This window comes from Lemur catta, chromosome 12, assembly GCF_020740605.2.
Source record: "Lemur catta isolate mLemCat1 chromosome 12, mLemCat1.pri, whole genome shotgun sequence".
Taxonomy (NCBI): domain Eukaryota; kingdom Metazoa; phylum Chordata; class Mammalia; order Primates; family Lemuridae; genus Lemur; species Lemur catta.
The window spans coordinates 53,072,977-53,091,541 of record NC_059139.1 but is presented as its reverse complement, the minus strand read 5'-3'; the positions used below and the strand labels follow the sequence as shown (position 1 = coordinate 53,091,541).

Below are 18,565 nucleotides of genomic sequence, written 5' to 3'. Positions count from 1 at the left end.
ACTGCACTGGAGTTCAAGATTCAAGCCTCCAACAATATCCTTTGTCAGTCCTCTAGCCCCGAATGCTTGGTCCCCATCCCCATTCATTTCAAACACAAATCTAATCTAACTTTTCCTCTATCGAGCACCATGCTCTGGTTCCTCCCATGTATAAAATCCAAACATTTGGGTACTCCAGGCCCTGCTGACGGGCTTTTGCCATTCTTACCTGTGAATCCACCCCCAATCAAGATGGCAACTCTGTCCCACCACATGCTCATACAAACCTAATCCTTTGCCTGTTGTACGTTTTTCGTGACAAGTATCACTCTCTGGAATTATCTTACTTGTTTATACATTAATCATTTCCTGCCTTTGCCAACTAGAATGCAAGCCCTGGCAGGGCAGGGATCTTGATTATTACTGTTCCTGTATGTATCCCAGCACCTGGGTCAGGGTTTGGCCCACAGTAGTAACTGGTCAAGGATTTGCTGAATTAATGGTATTAAAGTTTGTGGTTTTTTTCCCCACTCAGTGTTATGACATAAACATTTCCCACACTGGCAAATAGTCATCGTCATGCAGGTGCAGTGGCTCATGCCTGTAATTCCAGCTACTGGGGAGGTGGAGACAGAAGGATTGCTTGAGCCTAGGAGTTTGAGTCCAACCTGGAACACATAGCAAGACCCCCATCTCTAAGAAAAAAAGAGATTCTAGAAAAAGTCATCATTATGATTTTACTGGTTATGTGATATTGTACTAAGATGATGTACCATAATTTACTTAAGTATTCCTCTGCTGTTGGTCATCTAAATTATTACAAGCTTTGAAACAGTACCTGGCACAACACAGTGACAAACTAAGCCAAAACAATTTTTCTTCTTTTGAATTATTTTCTTTTGATAAATTCCTTGGGGTGAAATTACTAAGTCAAAGTGAAAAATAACTGTTTTAATTCCAGTCAAAAGAACTAGTATTCCACCACATCAAGATTCTCTCTGGAGTAATGAGACAAGAATTTTAGAAACAGATGTTTATATAATTTGGCACCTACTATATGCCAGGTATTTTTTCTAAGCTTTTGTGATATATCAGTGACCAAAACAATGGTCCTTGTTTTCATGGAGGTTATATTCTAGTGGGGGGAGAGGGATAAACAATGAACATAGTGCATGAGGAAATTATACAGTATGTCAGGGAGCAACACATACTACGGTAAAAAGGAAAAGTAGAGCAGACTAAGGAGTGCCAGCCAGGGGTGGATCCGCAATTTTAGACTTCAGTGAGAAAGCGACTTGTGAGCAAACACTGGGAGGCATAGTGTTCCAGGGAGAGGGACCAACCAGTGGAAAGACCACCAAGGTGGGGAAGGGGGAAAAGGGGTCACTAGCACTACATGCAGGTCACTAAAACCTAAAGACATCAGCTTTATCAAGATATAATTCACATAGATACAATCGACCCATTTACAGTGTATAATTCAATGATATTCAGAGTTGTACAACCATCCCCTCAATCAGCTTTAGAACATTTTCATCACCTGAAGTTTAAGAAAAACCCAAACTCATGAGCAGTCATTCTCCATTCTCCCCACCCAACCTCCCCAGTCCTAGGAAACCACTAATGTACTTTCTGATGCTACGAATTTCTCTATTCTGTGTGTTTCATATAAACGGAATCATTCAGTATGTGGTCTTTTGTGACCGGTTTCTTTCACTTAGCATAATGTTTTCAAGGTTCATCCATGTTGTAGCATGTATCTGTACTTCATTACTTTTTATAGTCAAATTACATTTCATTGTATTATATGCCGCATCTTGTTTATCCATTCATCGACTGATGGACATCTAGGTTGTTTCCACTTTGGGGCTAACATGAATAATGATGCTATGAACATTCATGTACAAGTTTTTGTGTGGACATATGTCTTCTTTTCTCTTGGGTATATACTTAGGAGTGGATTGATGGATCATACGGTAACTCCACGTTTAACCTTTTGAGAAACTGCCAGACTTATCTCCAAAATGGCTGCACTATTTTACATCCCACCAGCAGTTAAATGAGGATTCTACTTTCTCCACATCTTTCCCAACACTTAATATTATCTTTATTTTTAAATTATAGCTATCCCAGCAGGTGTGAAGGTATCTCATGATTTAGATTTTCATTTTCCTTTATTACAAGTGACACTGAGTATATTTTCATGTGTTTATTGGTCACTATCTTCTTTGGACAAATGTCCATTCAGATCCTTTGGTCCTTTTTCAATTGGGTTACTTACCTTATTATTGAAGTGCAAGAGTTCTTTATATATTCTAGATACAAGTCCCTTATTAAATATATTTATTTGCAAATATTTTCTCCATTTCTATTGGCTATCTTTTCGTTTTCATGATGGTGTCTTTTAGGCACAAAAGGTTTTAAATTTGATGAAGTCCAATCTATCTATTTTTTCTTTGGTTGCTTGTGTGTTTGGTGTCATATCTATGAAATCTGTGCCTAATCTAAGATCATGAAGATTCACTCCTATATCTTCTTCTGGGAAAGATGTTGACTTTAGAAATGAGGAATTATTGCAGGGTTTTCAGGAGAGGAGTGGCATCATCTAACTTGGGTTTGACAAGGATTGCATTCTGTATCTCTCCCAAGGGTTTGAAGCTAAACACAAATGCTATTGTCTTCACTGGATACATCACTTTCTGATATTATTTTACTGTTTTCTTTATGTGCCAGTTGTGGGGGGGGCGGGTCTCCTGCACCTAGAATATGGGCTTCATGTGGGCAGGACCATTGACTGGTTCCCTGCTATATTCCCAGGAACTAGATCAACACAGGCAATGCTGGACCTGTAAGATGGTACAAAATGGAGACCAAGTCTGGTGCCGTGGTAAGCCATAGCCATATACAAGCCCCAGTTATGGGGACACAGAGGTCAGAAGTAAGTAGCAGAAGCTGGCCTGCAGAGAGAGAAGAGTGTGGCTGTATAGAGAAGGGCAGAGACAAGAGGCCAGGAAAGTATCTACCTCAGTGGAGTCCCTGGATACAGTCCCAATGAGGCCTGGCCAAGCTTTATTTCTGTGAGTTGCCTTTTTCTTCATAATCAACCCTATTTTCTTCTCAACCCAATTTTTTGAACTAACTTGGGTGCTTTTCTGATTCTTTGCAACCAGGGCATTGTTTTAAGAGTAAACTCTTCAAATGAAGAAACTGATAGAATAGTTGGTACATAACAGAGTGTAAAGATGATACTTCTAAAGGCTATTTTGCTTGAGATTGACATGTCCTAACTGTATAGTTGTGACCTCCATGACTAGCCTCTCCAAACTAGTTTCCAGCTTCCAAAACCTAACTCCTTTAGGAAAACTGAGGGAGGTCAACAAGAAATTATAATTCCCTTATCAAAATATTTGCTCCTTACAGGCCCATATCTTGGCTATATATCAAGGGCCACTGCAAAAATCTCTTCGGCACCTTTTTTGTCTGTTTGTTTGAGATAGGATCTTGCTATGTCACCCAGGCTGGAGTCCAGTGGTGCAATCATAGCTCACTACAGCCTCAAACTCCTGGGCTCAAGAGATCCTCCTGTCTTAGCCTGCAGGAGTAGCTGGGACTACAGATGCCCGCTACCACATCTGGCTAATTTTTCTTTTTTTTTTTTTTTTGTAGAAATGTGGTCTTGCTATGTTGCTCAGGATGGTCTCGAATGCCTGGCCTCAAGCAATCCTCCTGCCCAGGCCTCCCAAAGTGCTGGAATTACAGGCATAAGTCAACATGCCCAGACTCTTCAGCATCTCTTGAGGTTTTGTGTTTGGCACCCCCTGCTGGTGGCATGATAGGCCTGGTGGGACTATAAGGTTTAGAATTTGAGTGTTCAGAACAAGCATATCAGGTCTTAAATATTCAAAAGACCACTGTTCTTCTAAATAGTTACCTATTGAGGTCACCTAACTATTCAACAGATATTTATTCCAACAATGCTGTAATGCTGTCAATAGAACTGCTCCTTTGAAATTGCCTCCAGAGCCAGACAAGGAACTAATTACTCTGTGGTCCCAAATAGGTTTTAAACAAAGGGAAAAAAATTATGCTCATTTTATTCCCTATATTTGGCTCCAGATGATTTGTCATCTCAAGACAAATTCACCTTTGATGGGTAACCATCTGCCAACTTTTAGCCACAAGGACTAAAAGATATTTCAAAACCAGCAGTTCCCAAATGCATTGTTGAGTAATCACAGTATGGTTGGCAAGTCTATAATTTTGCTTTTCCTCTGTGTCTCTGTGAATCTCTCCAGTTTCTGCTGACCATTTACACTGTAAAAGATCTGAGTAAATATAGCTTTGTCTTTACAACAACAATGATTTAATGAGATATGATGTAGGTTCTCTTCCCCATGCCTTCATCTTTGGTTTACCTCATCACACTTCATATCTACATGATCAAAGACAAGCATAAGTTAGTTTTTGAGATGTTTTATAACCCCCAAAATTGACCTAATCATCAATATCTTTAAAACTCTGGCATACATCACTGATACCTAAAATACATTCAAATATGATCTAATTATTTCAAAAACAAAATGGAGTCTTTAGAAATCCCACTGAAACAACTGAACTGGGTAGCCAAACATATAAAGAACCACATCATAGAAATAAAGCAGAAACTTGAAGAAGTTTGTACATTCCATCTATTTATAAAAACTGAGGACTCAAAACTTTTAACTTAAAATTAAAATACGGGCATAAATACTTGGTCAAGTACATGAAACACATTATTATGTATCTACATGTTCACGTCAAATTACCTTCAATCGGAAATTTTCAGAGAGTATATATTTTCTGTCTGGCCTCAGTCACAGGAGACATAAGCATGCTCAATCAACAACTCTGTAGTTTCAGACCCAAGATACTTGATAGCACCAATTTTTAGCATGCTTAGAAATCTCATTAATCACATTGAGGCTGAGAAGCCAAGTAAAATCCCTTGCATACTTGAAAAACTGAAGTAGAAGCCAAAATAATTTCAGCAAGAACCTACAAAGTGAGCATGGCAAATTGGGTTCATTTATTTAAGAAGTATTTATTGAGTGCCTACTATGTGCCTATATCACTTGCAATGATAATACACATTTAAACTAAAGCAATGTTCTGTCAGTAATCTAAAATGTCAGTGACAAAAGAGGAAGAGATATTAGGTGAAAAATAGAATAATTAAAAAGTACAATCTTTAGTAACTGCCAGTAGCATTTAATTTAACATTTTCATATGAAATCTTTCAATTGAATAATAACCCACATGTCAAGTAATCTATATATTACTCAAAATGTGCAGCTTTCTAAATTAAATTTCTCAGGGCTATTAGTTTTCATGAATCCAATAACAGCATGAGATATTTCACTAGCACTACCTAACTCTAGTGCAAGCATGCTGAAGTCACCTTTATCCTTATTGTGCATGGTTTCACTAAAATTTTTTAACTCCTAAAAATGAAGATTAGAAGGAGAATAAATTATTCAGAATAAGTTTAAGAATAATATTCTGATGTGGTCACTACGAAAGAGTGGATTTTTCACAATGAAATATGTCATTATTCAATATATTGTCTTCAACAGAGCTTTGAAGGATATAAAAATTCATGTCATACTCCACAGTAAGGCAGGGATGAAGCTCCACCAAAGGAGAAAATTCATTTCTGCTGCAGTGAGAAAATTATATTGTGATATGAAATGAGTGTAATTGTTCATGTACATTCATATCAGATACTGTGCTGGCTAATTCTGTAATTTTTATTTATTCCTACAAACATTTTAGCACTTTGTATCTTTATGAATCTCAGGAAATCTAAATGAAATCCCAAAAATACAGATTGTGGCAACTTCTTTTTACTTATACATAATGTCAATTAATTAACTCATGTTTCCTAAATTTCAGTTATTTGGAAAGTGTCCTGTAGTAAAAAAATGGGCTATAGAGTCCCAACTCCATAGCTTTCTATGTACCCTTCATTAAATCATTTAACCCATCTCAGCACTCAGTTTTTATGTCTGCACATGAGGATAATAATAGTTCCTACCTTCTAATGTTATTGTGAGGCTCAAGGTACATAACTCAGCTAGCATCACTGAAGGGTACCAAGTGCCAAGCCCCATTTCATACATCAGCTCACAATCCTCAAAACTCCATGAAATAGGTATTATTATCTCAATTTTTTTTTCAGATGGTGAAAGAACGAAAATGTAAAAGTTCAATAACCTGCCAAGGTCACACAGGCACTAAGTAGCAGAGCTGGGAATCAGAACCAAGGCTTTCTGGCTCTAGATCCTGTGTTTTTCACCACTATATTGTATATGTCTCTGTATACGGGAATTCTTTGTAAACTGTAAAGTGATACGTACATGTTACTTGCGGTGGTGGTGTTGCTGTTACTACTAGTCTCCACCAATACTATCTAACCTAAGAGTACCTAGAATTTTCTCTTTCCTGTTTTTCTCCGTAGGCCTGGCTTGCCCTTTCCCCCATCACTGCATGGACAAATCCCATGTCTGGCCAAGGCCTCTCTTGATCCTTCCAGTTCAAGGTAATCGCAGCTCTCTGAGCCTTGGTGGCAACTTTTACCTCTATTATGGTCCTTGTACAACATATTTGTATTGTTAAAGGGAATTTCAGACCTGTCTTGTTTCCTTCACTAGCCTACAAGCTCCTTGAGAGCATCATCTATCTCTGATTTCCTTTATTTATCTCTGTATTTCAGAAACATCTTCATGGCTTATTCATAAATATTTTCAAATTGTGTTAGTTGCTCTAGAAATAATGAACTTTCAAAACAGATGAAAGTTCATTATTTCTAGAGCAACTAACACAATTCTAAGAATAAAGAGTGAATAGTCATAATAAAATTCATTGATTAAATGTTTTGCATTTATATTTAAAAAACTCTCATACTTGTATAAATCCATAGCATTAAGCATATAGTGGATATTTGATTTCTCAGTATCCAAACATGCTTCCAATTCTAAAGATAAGTGGAAGGCAGAGCCCCAATTTCCCATCACTAAAGCCAATGGGAGGCAGACTTTCCCTCACCTTGTCATTCTACTTTCTTCAGTTGACTCTATGATCTACCCTTCAAAAAGTCCTTTTCTGTTTATGATGGTCAGGTTCAATTATTCCCAACCAAGTGTGCCTAGCTGATACAGCACAAATAGATAATTTAAAAGTCTTGCTTAATAAATATTTTCAAAATTATTATCCCCAAATTTTAAAATGTTATATATTTGTCTAGTCATTTTGAGTAGAAAAATTAATGTAAGACAGTTTTTAATTACATGAGAAAGTATGTATGTTACAATCTATTTTCACGAGACATATGCTCAATAGCATGCAAAGGTGCAGTTTTGAGTTATCTTAAACCGTCCACACGCTGTGTAATAATGCAAGTAATGCCATAGCCTTTCATTTAAGTTAAACACTTACCCTAGTAGAAGTCCATATAAGACCATCTTGAGAAATCTCTGAATCAGAAAATGTCCCAAGGGAAGCAACATTGGATGATCCACAAAGTACTTAAGACATCAACCCTAAGATACTATTACTGATCAAGGAATCTGAAGATCATACCTCCAGATGGATATCTACAACCTAATGTCGACTGGTTCTGAAGAAGACAGTCTACTTTTAATCCTATCCAAAGTATTCTGAGGTTTTGATCCTAACCTCTTGGTCTGATACCCAGTACTCAGCAATTTGGACTCCTGGCTTTCCTCAAACTTCAATACCCCCAAAACATGGACTTACTACTCCTGTACTAGCATTTTGACTATCCTTACTCCACCATCCAACTTGGTCCCCTTCCCACGGAGAATGCAGTCTGCCTTCTCAACACAGCACCTAACATACGGACTTCGATGACTTTAAAGGTGGAGAAAAGCAATAAATGAGTTACAAGTTGGGCAGTGATTTGTTTTCACATACCTTTTAAATAGGCTAATGGGTTTTGTGCTGTGCACACATTAGGCACTCGTGTATGTTTTAATAAATGTTTCAAACAGGGCTAATTTTGCCAATAGTAAGCAAAGAGATATTTCTTCCCAATAGAGGTACAAATATTCATCTGTCCAGGAAAGCTAAAATATAGTCTCTTACAAATTAAGAATATAAATTTACTTACCTTTTATTTTTTTCTTCCAGGCCTCTGGGTCCATTTAAAATATCTTGCTTTTTGTATATGTAGTATTTTACACTAACACGGGTTAGAATAAACCTTTTAGCTAATTATCTATTTCTGTAATTTTGTTTCACATTCCTTTAGTGCCTTTCCCTTTTCTTGAGTTCATTTTTAAACCAAGGCTTGATTTTTCAATTTTATTCCTATCACATGTTCTAACCCAGCATCCAACTTCTATCCTAATTCTCCATAATGTTTCAAACATTTACATGCTTCAATAAATAATTCTCATTAAATTTCCTCTTTTATTTGGACTTTTCAGTTTGAATATATTTGTATTAGTTAAATAACTTTTCATTATTTTTCTTAATAACTTTCACTGTTTGCTCTTCAAATCTCATTTCAATCCCTAGAATCTTTTTAATCTACCAAAATTCATGTTCCAGTTCATTATTATGATTTTGGCTAGATTTATTACCTACATAAATATAAGTATAGTATAAATATAAATATCTAAACTTTCTTAAAGATACTTTACAATCTAATAACGCTCTAAATTTTCTACAGAATCATTTCCTACTTTCTGCTCATTGCAATAGTTAACTAGAATCATTTTTGCCCCAGTCTTTAGGTATCTCTAATCCACTTTTTTCTTCCTGTTCAACAAGCTGCCTTAACTTTCACTGCAGTGGCAATGGTACCTTTTCCCTGAAAATATGTTCCTCCAGCTCATTTTCTCTAAGAGGTTACTATTTTTAAATTTTAATAATGCCAATGACAATAACTAAAAATGCCAAATTCCAATTCCTTTCTTTTCAAATTTCATTCTCATCCTTCAATTATTCCCCTTTCTTTTTTGCTCAGTCCTACTTTTTCTAGGAAATCCCTCTGCTGGTCTCATTCACTTCTGCTCAATCTCATTCACTTTTTCTTTAAATCCTCCAACCCCTTCCCATTCGTTACCTCTTCCATAATTTGACCTCAACATGTCTTTTCAATCATTTCTTTCACAATCTGTCCTAAGGGAATCCCTATTCCAAACTGGACTCTCACTTCCCCAAATATGCCCTGTTCTTCCCAGCCGCCCCTATAGCTTGGCACTCACCCTCCTCTCCTTCTACAATGCTTTTCTGTCCTTTACAGGAGCCCTAACCCATGAGCATCCTTTGAAAGTTGTTGGGCAGAGCTATGGATATTCCACTCTCATTCTTCAGCTTCCTCCAACCCCCGTCTTTCCTGTTTTCCTACCATTCTCCTCCATGTACTACAAAGATTTCCTTTTATTCCAAACCATGGACAACCCTCCTCCTCGTCCTCCTTGATGGTTTGTACACTGCTTTAATTGCAAAGTTTCCATTATTCTGTCTTTATCCTGGCCTTTATCTTGGTTTGGTTCACGCTGCCTTTGAGAAGGAATTATTCTTTGATTATTTCTTTTGCCCTGCTTCTCCATGAGCATCCTTCAGGCCTCCAATAAGTGGACAAATCTTTCTCATGAAATATCTGGGCTACGTTTTTAATTCTATACTCTGACTTCCTGGACCAATAATAGAATGGATCTCCAGAAAGGACAGACACTCAGTTGCTAAATGGAAGAAATGCTTCCTTCTCTATTCAAAAGCAGCCCTTCTGACTAATTAAAGAAATATGCCAAAACAGTTCTTAAGAAGAACCCATATGTCACCCAAAGAATTAAATATTTTGAAAATGAGAAGAACCACTTGGTCCATTTTTCAATAGAGAACAAAGGAAAAGAGAAAGAGACAGGAAAGAAATAAATCAGAATTCAAGCTGAAATAAATATAGAAATCTCTAGTTATAATGTAAGGGGAAATATTTAAGCCTAGGACTCTGGTGAAGCCAAAAGCCATTATGTATATGCCTAAGGATTTTACCGTATTTCTAACATTTGCCACCAGCTTTTCATCAAAGCTAAGCCCCCAAAAGGGAAAATGGGACATAAAAGGGTCATTGAATGTTAAGAATGACGGAGAGTAGATAGGAGGCTTTGGCATGATACAAATAATTCTTTAATATGGTGTGCTTCAAAAACAGTGGGCAAAAAAACAGAAACAAAGAAGCAGAATGCCGTTGAAGATGTCAATGCTTTGTGGGAATGGATTTCCTAAATTACAAAGCACTATTCTAATGTTAGGCTATTTATTATTACCCAGCTTGTGTAATTACCTCTCACCCACTGCTGGGTGGCAAATTGTATTAACCCTGACCCACCACCTCTCCCAAACCTACAATGACAAAAGTAGTTAAGGAAAAACAGAACACTGGGAAGCGAGGACACATTGGGAAGGGAGGACTTCTTTCTTTTTCTTTCTTTTCTTTTTGGAGGCAGAGTCTCACTCTGTTGCCCTGGCTAGTGTGCAGTGGCATCATCATAGCTCACTGCAACCTCAGACTGCTGGGCTCAAGCGATCCTTCTGCCTCAGCCTCCCGAGTAGCTGGGACTATAGGCATGTGCCACTATGCCCAGCTAATTTTTCTAATTTTAGTAGAGATGCTCTTGCTCAGGCTGGTCTCGAACTCCTGAGCTCAAGTGATCCTCCAGCCTCGGCCTCCCACAGTGCTAGGATTACAGGCATGAGCCACTGTGCTTGCTTTATTTCTCTTCTTAAATCCATGTTACCCCCTTGGAAAATGAGCTCCTGTAGGTCCAAGGAGTAGGAATGAGAGGCATCCAGAAGCAAAATGCTGTCTCAGCTTGGCTGTCTGCCTTCAAGGATCAAATAAAGATATGTGTTTATAGGAGTGGAGCAGCTGCTTAGCTAGTTTGGATGCCCACTTCTGAGTCCTCAGGACATTCTATTTTTCTTAGTCCACTAATCCTATAGTCTCTGGAAAGTATCAGACTAAAGAGTGAAGATATATAGGTGGTTTGGATCCTAGGTCTCCTGAAGACAAAAGCATTACTTCCTCCTTAGAACCCATCAGAGTTGGAAAATGCACCATCACCATGTTTCAGTCTTCAGGTTATACTCACAAATGGTCAGAAGTTCATCATTATTGGCTCACTGTTGGTGGTGTGCCACAGCTGAATGCGCCATATATGGCTCTCACACACATAGAGCCATAAATAAAGCTTCTCACTTTGTAGGTACTCAATATTAATTTCCTTCGCTCCTCTTTTTACCTTAAAGCCCTACCTTCCAGCTTGCCATCTTATAGAAGTAAACAAATAATTCTGCTATGGTGCAACTTGTGCTATTATAGACTATATGATATTATATGATATGACATAGTAGTGACAACAGTAGGTGGCGTGTTAGCTAAGTCTTGGGCAGTAGTTTGCCTGGTGGACACTGGACCACACAGAGGAATAAGAGGAACTCGTAGCCCATTGGGATTGCATTTCAAGAAACAAAATAAAGATTTCTCCTGAAATCTAAGCCAGCTGATAGAAGAAAGGGTAATGTCAATTTAAATAGAAACTACTTACTACTTGCTTTGCTTTTGCTTTTAAAAAAAGGTATAGAAAGAAAATTCAGAACAAAGCAGAGAAATTAATTTTTACCAATAATCAAATGCAAAAGAAATTCTAAATATCTGTCAAAAACAAGGCTAAGTGAACTATTTTTGAAGCAACAAAAAAAAAAAAGAGACCCCTGGGCAAGAAATTTTACAGTCATCCTCTTTCTAGGTCGGAACTCTCTTAGAATGAGACAAAGAAAAATCAGGACCTGGAATAAGGGGAAGACATTAGGAATCCATTCACCATACTGACAAGAGATTTGTTTAACAAACAGATGAAAGGCCAGAGTAATCAGATATCACAGGCAAAGGTAATGGACTAAGCAGAATAAATGAAAAATTAGGGCTCCACAGTAAAGGGACACATATTTTTAGAATATCTGTGAGGTTAAGTTACGTGGGGAAAAAAAAAGAAATTATTAGAATATGATAAAGAAGAGAACCATTTTTCATGTTTCTCCACCAGAAAACATTTAATATGCTTTGCAAAAACTTAAATTTGATATTTTAATGTGCCTAAACAAGCACTAAATGAATTCTGGACTGAAATGAATTAAAAAATTCCTAATGCCCATTCTATACAACATAGAATGGGAGCAGGGAATGAAGAATGCTTCTACATAAAATAAATTTGGCTTTCCTTTATTGGGCATAAATGAAGAGCATCTTAAAAGTATATAAGCAGAATCCAAGAATGCTAGCTGTGTGTTTTTTTCTTTTAAGGAATAGAGAATCATAAAGAAAGGATCATAGGAAGTATACTAATGTCATTAAAATATAATTGGACTTGCAGGAACAATTACCGTGCTGTACTGTAAGGGGAGCTGTTGGCACATAAGAGCAAAGCACACGTATGAGCTCATCCCCGGCCTTGGCAAGACCCACTTCCAGCTAGAAGCAGTCATGTTTCAACACCTCTGATTCCCTAATGCTGACAAGCTAAACAACTTGTTTTGTCTCTGGGAGCTCTTCTCTAGTGATTAACTGCTTATGGTGAATACTAATTATCTGAAAGTACAGTATTGAAGAAGAACTGTCCTATTTCCTCTACCTGCAGCCACGACTTGTTTTTGAATCTAGAAGGTACTAGGTAGAGCCATAGCAAACCAGAACCAAGAAAAACATTTTCCTCCCCCTGGGTAATAAATATATCTCCTACTTTTTAGTATAGTACAGCTCACTGACAAGAAACCTCCTTTAACCTCTGGGCTCCAAACCAAACATAATTACAATACAATGAGTGTTTTAAAGGCTTGTAATAATTATATGGATAAATCTGCAGCACGAGTTTGTGTATTAGTGAACTATCAGTGTCCTCAATTCCCCATGTCCCATGTTGAAAATTTACCCCAAATTGTCAGTTCTTAGGAACTGCACCTCAGATTAAAATCTTCTCACCAGGGAGTCTATGAGAATTTGTTCTTGCGTTTTAAATCCTAAGTGCTTGTTAAACCGCCAACACTGCAAAATTAGAGACCATTAAACAATATAAGGCAGCAAGTGATTAAATCTACCAAATACACATTCAAAGCAGCTTAAGCTACTTTTTAATTAAAAATAAAATATCATTGGCTAAATTCAGATGTCTTAGCTATCCAGAAAAAGTTCGAGGCCTGTTCAAAATGCAAAAGGCTGCTGATAAGGCCAGATAGAAAAGGAGAAATAGGGCAGGGGGTGCGCTGGACAGGGGGCTCGTCTGGGTGCCAAGCCAGGGTGGCAGGGCGCCCCAGGGCCCACCGGGCTTAGGCAGTGGACATTAGTGGGGAGTCTCGGCGGCACTGCAGGGGAAGGATGCCACGTGGCTGCTGATTAAATAAGCCTTATTAGCAAAGGCCTCCAAGGAGACAGGGTGTTCCTTCCACCTTCTTGGCAGGAGAATGAGTTGAGTAACAGCATCTCAGGAAGTGAAGGCATTGGAGATGTATAGATGGCTGAAGGAAATGTTAGAGCTATTTTTAAATACGGCTTAACCTAACTGATAAACATTTCTTGAAGTAATCATTAGCTTTTGGGGAAGAAGGCACAGGGGCTTTTGAGTTAATGGGATCACTTGACATTCAAAGAAATGTTTACTGTATAGTTAGAAGTAAATAAACATTGTAGCTTTAAGTTGTTCCTACTTGTTTAAAGAAAAGAAAAAGGGCCAGGGGGCTTAGTCAACTTCAGGCAGAAGGCCAAGAATCTGAAGATCAGACTTAAGGCTGGGATGATATCATTCACTCTGAAGTCTTGATACTCTTTCTGAAGCATGAGAAAATTTACTGGTAAAACCTTACCTCACCCACAGTTTTCTTATTTTTAACTCTATTTTTTTCTACTCAAGAATAATTTTCCAAATATGCTTTCTGCCTTATATGTAAATGTTATAAATTTACTTTTAGCTCCAGACACGGTCTTACCTAAAAAGCTTGCCCTAAAGTAAAGTACAGGCACTTGGTAGCTGCAGGAATATATGACGTGATACTCATATTTAATCACTTCAGACGCCGCTGCAGTCTCAGCCACTTCACAATCATCCGAGGGTAGCTCTAAAGCCTCCTGAAAAAAAGCAAAAACAAAATCCAAAATGTGTTTGTCAATAAGAAAAGTACTAACATGGAGAGGAAAAGATGAGATTTTCTTCTTGCAAAATAACAGTTAAATAAACATAGGGCTATGAGGTAAGGAAAAAGGGAGTTTCCCATATTAATGTTTAACATTTGAGTCCTGGGTAAATAGTAAAACCAGAAAACATTAGCATTAAGTAATTCCAGATTGTTTTTGAGAGACAAAGCAGCTCTGAGTAAAGAAACAGGAAGAAGAAAAAAAAAAGCAAAAAGATCTATTGCAACAGCAACTCTGAAAAATCTTTACTGTACAATTTTAGCAACAAGATGATAGCTATACGAGCTACTTTCTTCCCTACCTGTGAAAGCTAAAAACATCCTAACAATTGAACAAGAGGCTGTGAAATGTCCCTAAAGATTCTATTGTACTTGCCAAAAGATGATTCATTGTGTGCTGAACAATTCCCAGTTCCACTTTGAATAAGAAAGTTATTTTGCAAGAGGTTGACTTTGTTAGGTGTATTTCAAAACCTGAGATGATTCTGTTTTCTTCATTATTGTTCTATCTTTGGTATATTTCTACAATAAATCTTGATTTAGAATAAATTAGATGGTGAATATTAATGTCAACTTAAACAGGGTTTGTAAACAGAGGTGACAGTCATCTCACTTCTCACCTAATCGTTCTTTACTGGTTGATTTTTTTTATTATGTGTGGGGTTTCTTAAAGAATGTATCTGAATGTTTAGGAGAAATTAATTGAACATGTTGAGTCAGAGTCTGGTTCCATCCACATTCATTTATTTATTTGGGTCCTTTGAAATGAAATTAGTACTAGCAGGAATGAAGGAAGCAGGTTGGTTTGGCTCATTCTAATTCTCATTAAAACAGTAACAACAACAATGAACAATCAGAAAGAACTACAGGAAAGACTTCAAACTTTATCAATATGAAATAAAGTTTCCTGTGGAGATAAGCCAAGCCACAGACTACTTTCCAGATCTGTATCTCCTTTCCAGATAATTTCTGTAATTCCCCACTCTCAGTCAGTTCGCTGGGGAGATACCACAATGGATAAATCACAACTAGAGATATTTATGAAGTACTTTTTGCTAAACTCCAGTAAACACTATCAATTAAACCCAGTAAAGTAACCAGGGAGAAATCACCGAAATAAATATCCCAAATAGAGAAAATTAATAATAGTAGCAAGAAAGAGTGTTTTGTGTTTTTTCATTTTCCAAATTTTCATTAGGCATAGGTAGTTGTACCTTCTTTTCCACCAATTCTTTTAACCAAATTCTTTCTTTTTTTGGTCAACAATTGGGTTGTTTAGCATTTATAATCTCTTTGCTTTCTTAACATTATAAAGGAATTATATCTTGATGATAAGATAGAATTACAAACACTGCACAAGTACATAAAAGAAAAAGTGAAATTCCCCTCATCCCAGTACTCCTATACCTCAGATTTGTAACCATTTTTAGCAACCCAATGTGTATTTTTCCAGACTTTTTTAATTTTTTTGGCACACAGACACATATACACATACACACCTCCTCCCCACCCCACCGTCTCTGATTAAATCCTGCTATCTATACATATGCTCCTAGAGTGGATATTTTCACTCACGGGCATCCTGCCACATGCTGCCATGTCACTGCTGTAGATTTAGCATCTTTTAATGCCTTCACTATATTCCATTGTATGACTACATCATAGTTGCTTTTTGTTTCTTTTAACATTTCCATATCGCCAGATATTTTAGGTTGATTATAAGTTTCTGCTACTACAAATAATACTGCAATGAATATCCTAGCACATCTATCCCTGCACACCTCTATTTTTCTATGGTGCAGATTTCTAAAGGTAGAATCACTGAAAAGGTACGTGCATTTTAAATTTCAAGAGACACTGTCAATCTGTCCTCAGAAAAAGGCTGTGTCAATTCCTATTCCCAGAAAAAAATGTCTGAGAATGCCCTTTTCCAATATCCAATATATACTGAATATAATTTCTTTTCAATTTTTGCCTATTTGATGTATTTTTAAATGGCAGTTTTTTGTTGTTTTAATTTCTAGCTTCTTGATTACTAGTAAAGGTGAGCAGCTGTTCATATATTGATTGATAATTTGTGTTTTCCTATGATTTGCTTGTTCTTATTCTTTGTTTTCTGATATTTAGGTTGTTTGTACTTTTCTTATTGAATTACATAAACTCTTTGTATATAAGAAATAATAAATTACTATTGGAGATAAATATACATGTCTGCACCATAGAAAAACAGGTGTACAAGGATATGTGTGACATATATATATATAAACAGAAAACTTTCTGTTTTTTTGAGAGACGGAGTCTTGCTCTGTTACTCAGGCTGTAGTGTAGTGGCCCAATCATAGCTCACCGAAACTTTGAATTCCTGGGCTCAAATAATCCTCCTGCCTCAGCCCGCCCAAGTAGCTGGGACTACAGGTTTATGCTACCACATTCGGCTAATTTTTTTAATTTTTGCAGAAATGAGGTCTTGCTATGTTGCCAAGGCTGTTCTCAAACTCCTGACTTCAAGAAATCCTCCTGCCTGAGCCTCCCAAAGTGCTGAGATTACAGAAGTGAGCCACTGCACCTAGCTAAAAAACTTTTTCACTCAGTTTTCTTTCAACTCTGTTTATTATACTTTTTATCATAATTTTTCTTTTACTTTTATATAGTCAAATCTGTGTATTTCTGTTTATGGCTTCTGAGTTACATGTTTTCATTAGAAGGCCTCCTGCTATGCCCCAGTTCACTTTTAAAAATTATAAAAATGTTAAATTCCTTTATTATACACACACATATGTTTTAAAATTAACATTAGATCATTAATCCACCTGAATTTTCTTTTTGTGTATAGTGTGTGGTAGGACTTTTTCCCAGACAATTGCAATAGTCCATCTTTTTCCCATTGATTTTAAATGTCACCATTACTAGAAATTAAGGGTGTGTGTGTACGTGTGTGTGTGTGTGTGTGTTTATTCTCTATTCTTCTCTATTGAGCTATTTCTCTTGTTAGACCATCACTGTGCAATTCTTTAGTGTATACTGAATCTAAGAAATTGGGTCATTAATTTCTGCAGAAAACTGCAGAAATAGACTGCCTGAGACCCAGTGCTGCTAGGGAGGATAAAATTTTTAGAAAGAATGTTCTTCACCCAAACTTAAATTAAGCACTCAGGAATGTGCTGGGGTTGACACCAGTTACTTGCCACTGGTGATCAATTAGGCATAGATACACATTCTCTGGAACAGGTAGGAGACTCAAGAAGTCAGGGGCAGAGGACAGAACAAGCTTCTTGAAGAGCCTGTTAGAAGTCTCCTCTCAGTCACTATTTTCACTGGCAGCTGAGTGCATTTGTGGCATGTGAAGGCCAGGGGTGCTTGTCCCCTAATTAGGACTGCTATTATGCTCTGGACAGCCATCTATGTACAAGCACATTTTTGCATCCATTACTCAGATAAACCTGAATTTTTGATTTGTGTCTGCTAGGATCTTTCCATCATTCATGGTCACCTTTGTGAAACTCATGCAAATATCATCCCTTGAAGTCATGCAATTTGGAAATCTCAGGCTTCTATATATTTTCTGCTTCCCTTTACAGTTAAAAGTGCCAGATGGTTTTAGAACTTCAAGACTAAAGTTCTTTTATTACTCATTTTTGTATTCCCAGAAACTCTAGTACAGAGCTGAGAACTCTAGTAAGCAGCATCTTCTATTTCAGTCTTCTGTTTCCTCTCAACTAGGTATATTATCAAATATAACAAACTTCATAGGTAATTCATCAGCAACTCCATTCCCACCCTAAAGTTTGAAAAAAAGCAAATGAAGAAGTGCAAAATATCACCAAAAAGGATACACAAATGGCAAATAAACACATGCAAAAGATAGTCAACATCATTAACCATCAAGGAAATACAAATTACATGAATGTTCATAGCAGTTTTATTCAAAATAGCTAAAAACTTGAAGCAGTTCTGGTGTTCTTCAACAGGTCAATGGTTAACCAAACTGTAGTACACGCATACCATACTACTGAGCAATTAAAAGGAGCAAACTACTGATACATACAATAATCTCCAGGGAATTATGCTTAGTGGTAAAAGTCAATCCCAAAAGGTTATATACTGTATGATTCCACTTATATAACATTTTTGAAATGATAAAATTTTTGAAATGAAGAAAAAAGAGCAGGTTAGTGTTTGATGGCTGAGGGGACAGAGGAGTCTGGTTATAAAAGGACAACATAAGAAATCCTTGTGATGATGGAACTATTCTGTATCTTGACTACAGTGGTGGATATGAAGACCTACACGTGATAAAATTGTATTGAAACACACACACACACACACACACACACAC

At 37.0% G+C, this 18,565-nt stretch overlaps 1 protein-coding gene across 5 annotated transcripts in view; it reads right to left on the bottom strand.

Moving 5' to 3' along the window:
- ATG10 (autophagy related 10) overlaps positions 1 to 18,565 on the bottom strand; it is a 241,068-nt gene that overhangs the window by 75,118 nt on the left and 147,385 nt on the right. For all 5 annotated transcript variants that reach the window (XM_045566129.1, XM_045566127.1, XM_045566130.1 and 2 more), the window contains one exon: positions 14,026 to 14,164. In XM_045566129.1, the coding sequence (XP_045422085.1) occupies positions 14,026 to 14,164 (139 nt within the window). The remainder of the gene's footprint in view (positions 1 to 14,025; positions 14,165 to 18,565) is intronic.